Source organism: Crocodylus porosus, unplaced genomic scaffold (genome assembly GCF_001723895.1).
Source record: "Crocodylus porosus isolate Cpor-Errol unplaced genomic scaffold, CroPor_comp1, whole genome shotgun sequence".
NCBI classification, from domain to species: Eukaryota; Metazoa; Chordata; order Crocodylia; family Crocodylidae; genus Crocodylus; species Crocodylus porosus.
This window is the reverse complement of record NW_017728947.1, coordinates 92313829-92317774: the sequence shown is the minus strand read 5'-3', so window position 1 is coordinate 92317774 and position 3946 is coordinate 92313829. Positions and strand designations below refer to the sequence as shown.

Sequence of the window (3946 nt, the reverse complement as noted above, 5' to 3'; positions counted from 1 at the left end):
CCGATGATCTGTAAGGTCCCTTCCAGCCCCTAACATCGATGAAACTATGAATTCACTAGTTAAGTAGTGATGGAAAGCTACATTTATGGGTTCCAAGTTTATTCTCCTCCTGCCCTATTCAGAGCCTTCATACAAAAGACTTCCCATTTTTGATCAATAGTACAGGAGAACTGAAATATAGGTAATGTAAAAAAAGGAAGCAACCACTTTGGCAGAGGTAGAAAATAAAGTTACTATAAAAATCTTGAGTTTATAACTCCGAGTGGTCTTCCAAGGCCATCAGCAAAATATGGGGCACAATTTGTAAAACATAAAGTAATAATGACTATTACACATTTGTTTGTGCTAGTGTATTTATTTCAACCCTTGGAATGAATATATATTCCATGCACCATTCATATAAATCTCATTGTTTTCTCCCAATTAGTTTAAAAATAGGTTTGCAGGTTACATGTATACACAAGGTCAGAGACTCCCAGGAAGTCCCATCTTCAGGTGTTTATACATAGAGACAGATACCGGTTATTGACACATTTCCAAGAGAAGCAAAAGAGCTGCAAACACTGTCTTTATAGATTTATGTATCAAAAGGACAGACAACATAAGCAAAATACACAAGAGCTCTGTAAAAATAATATAATTCTACAGTCTTTTGGTTTCATCCTGCCTCAATCAAGAAATAACAAACAACACACAAAAAATGAGCTGTTTACATCAATTTCCAAATATATGTATTACATTGCAGTGGTTACACTCCAATTTTCACAACAGAGTTCCCTTAAAACCAAAATAACCAAATATACTGTATCACATGCTACCAGATGTTTACTGATAAACCTTAGTGTCAATTCTGAAAAACGCCTTCTTCACAGTAGAGGACATAAGGCTTTTCTGGTAATCAGTTATTGTGAAAGATGTTCTTCATTATTCTCAGTATCCTCTAAAATGAAGTTTCTTGCTTGTTTTACTTCTTGTCTTGGTTTTTTTCTTCATCCAAAAGCGCAGAGCGGATTCCTAACTTCTTAAGCTCTTCTACTAAGTCTCCATTCTGATGCATCTGGAGGAGTATGTCACAGCCACCTACAAATTCACCATTGAGGTACACTTGGGGGATGGTAGGCCAGTTGGAATAATTTTTAACACCTGTACAAAAACAAACAAAATGGGTTGGGTTTTTGTTTTAAGAATAGTATCATTTGAGCTTCATACAAATGTTCATTTTCCATTTCTTTTCTCTTCAGTATGTTTGACCCTATTTATAACAGAAGTCACAACAATAAGAATGACATTCTATGAAACTTATTCTTGGCTCCCACCTAGAGGAAAGGAATCACCGGCTGAGAAACTTAGATTCAGTACTAGTATAGCTCTTGAGCAGGAATTGTTAAGTATCATTGTGGATGAGAAAATACTACTTAAACATGACTTTGGGCCAATTAAAAAAAAAGCTAGAGTACTTTTAATGCATATCCAGTACTCTTCACCTCTAATATAATTATCCTCTATGCTTTCCCAAAGAATGCTCCATGTTCTCACTGACTTTTTACAGCAATATTAACCCTGGAAAGTTGCTTGGCCACAATAGTGCTACTCTTCCCCATCTATGGGCCTGTGAATTTCAGTATACAGTACTTATCTTTCACTAACAGACCTTGAAGTTCAAGGGAGGGGCAAGAAGACACTGCACCCACCAAGAAACATACCACAGAAGTATAACTGAATTCATAAGTTATAAAAGGCTCACACAGACTACTGCAATTTCTCTTTAATCACAGCCAGGTAAATTTAAAAATAAAACCAATCCCACATAAGAGGCCAAATTAAACCATAACTCAGCCCTAATTTAAACGACCCTCAGGAAAATAAGCAAAGATTATGAATGCAGATGAAAGAGCAGGTATATACTCATTTTGCCACCTTTCCACGTGCTACCAAACATGCAAGAGACCCAACAGTTAACTTTCTGCTCCTTGTACTTTAAAATAGGCTATTACTGCATGCTCATATCTAGTCAGTCATTCACTCAGATCCTGGACTATGCTCCAAATTAACACACTGTTACAGAGTGGACATATTACTGTTAAATAAGAGGGTTAAGTAACAGGATTAAGTAACACATGACACAGGATACTTTAAATTGTCAATCTAGAATAAGGTAACAATGAAGCCTTTATATACAAATGTATTTTTAAATACAAGTCTTTACATAAAAAAGCATATGGCTTTTATGTAAAAAAATAATCTTTTGCAGCAGCTGTGGGTTGGAGTCCAGCTACTACCTTTTCTATCTCTAATTTCTATGTTTTATCAAAATGTGAAATATCAGTTCCTTAAAAACAATAGGGCTTTATAGGGTTCTCATAATTTCTACCAAACTGATTTTGACAACAGTACTGTTAAGTGTTCATTATGCCTAAGGGTTATTAAAAGCACTTCCCTGATGATGACTATCAGGCTGAACCACTTTAAACTGCCACCCCTTGAAAGAACATGACCAACACCAAACCATTCACTCTTTTTTTTAGCTTCCATGAAGACTTTAAAAATCAGAAGACAAAGCTGAGAGAAAATAATCTGATTAGCTAATTGGCCTTATATATTCCTATTCTGAAGTATATACTATATGAACTCAAAGACTTCTTTTAAGAGGATTACAGCTACATAAAGGCAATGCTGAAATAGAAAACTAATCCCATCAGCTATTCAAACTGCATAGTTGGATTCTATAATGGTTAACACTTTGGTAAATACAGCATCTTAAATAGAAGCACAGCAAAACAGTTTGCTATCAACCTGAACCAGAATCAGCATCACCCAGGACATTTTAACTAATTTAGATAACTATGCAGAGAAGAAATTTAACACACACCAAAAAAGCCAAGAGAGTGTTAAAGTGATAAACTGCAAGGTCAAGGGAAACCACACTATAATCATCTGATCTAACTCCTTAAATTTCTCCTAGTGTTTCAAGAAATCCTTTTCACATTTAGTTAAATCCAGTTTATGGATGTGAGACAGTTAATTTTTTTAAATCCTACATTAAACACCACTTCTAACCAAACCAGCTTAAAACTGTTTTAACCTGAAAGTAGTGTTTAGTTAGTCTTAAAATCGCTTTCCAGTCCAAGTTTCTAGGCTGGATGAGGTTTTAAAGATAATCTATTGTATGCAGACAGCTTAGAAATTCCCCTTATGACAGAGTTCTTTGTCTTTACACCCCTTTTCTTAAAACTTTAGTTTAACTTTTGAGACAAATTTTACAACAGATGAACACTTATTCTTAAAAGTGCTAACCTGCCCTGCCTTCCGCCTACCTTGAGACTAACATGGCTAACTACTTCTATTTTTCTTCAAAGGTGACGTAAATATACCTAACAGCACTAGAAAGAAGTATTACTTTCACAACACATGATGCTGTATCATACCTTTGTTCAAAACACTGACATTTGGATTTTCTTGTTCACGGAACCTAACGCATATAACTTAAAAGTACTGATAGTATCCCCAGGAGTCTATCAACATCAATTCAAGATACGAGCCAATTTAATGCGTTTCCATTCACATGTGTTTTTTATCCAAGTCAAATTGTTTAAAATGTTAGCATGTTTGGATTTTGCCTACTTTACAAAATTAACCAATACCAAATGATTATGAACTCTTGGTTCAGCTGAACAGGCACTGCCGGAGTACAGAAACACTGTTTCAACAATAGTTTGTATTGGTCTAAGCTGTTAAATCATGTGGCAATATCTTTTTTAGTAGTTATGTGACTTTAGAGTGCAGGTAATCTTAGATCTACAGCCTAGGAAATGACCTGCTGGGTGGCACGGAAGTGGAAAGGGATCTTGGAGTCCTAGTAGACTCCAAGATGAACATGAGTCGGCAGTGTGACGAAACCATCAGAAAAGCCAATGGCACTTTATCGTGCATCAGCAGATGCATGACA

The 3946-nt window shown here is 35.6% G+C and overlaps 1 protein-coding gene across 1 annotated transcript in view; it reads right to left on the bottom strand.

Annotated features, from left to right (window-relative positions):
• Positions 1-332: 332 nt before the first annotated feature.
• GLRX5 (glutaredoxin 5) overlaps positions 333-3946 on the bottom strand; it is a 7277-nt gene continuing 3663 nt past the window's right edge. Inside the window, exon 2 of the mRNA XM_019552473.1 lies at positions 333-1143. Within this exon, the coding sequence (XP_019408018.1) occupies positions 965-1143 (179 nt within the window). The 3' untranslated portion in view covers positions 333-964. The remainder of the gene's footprint in view (positions 1144-3946) is intronic.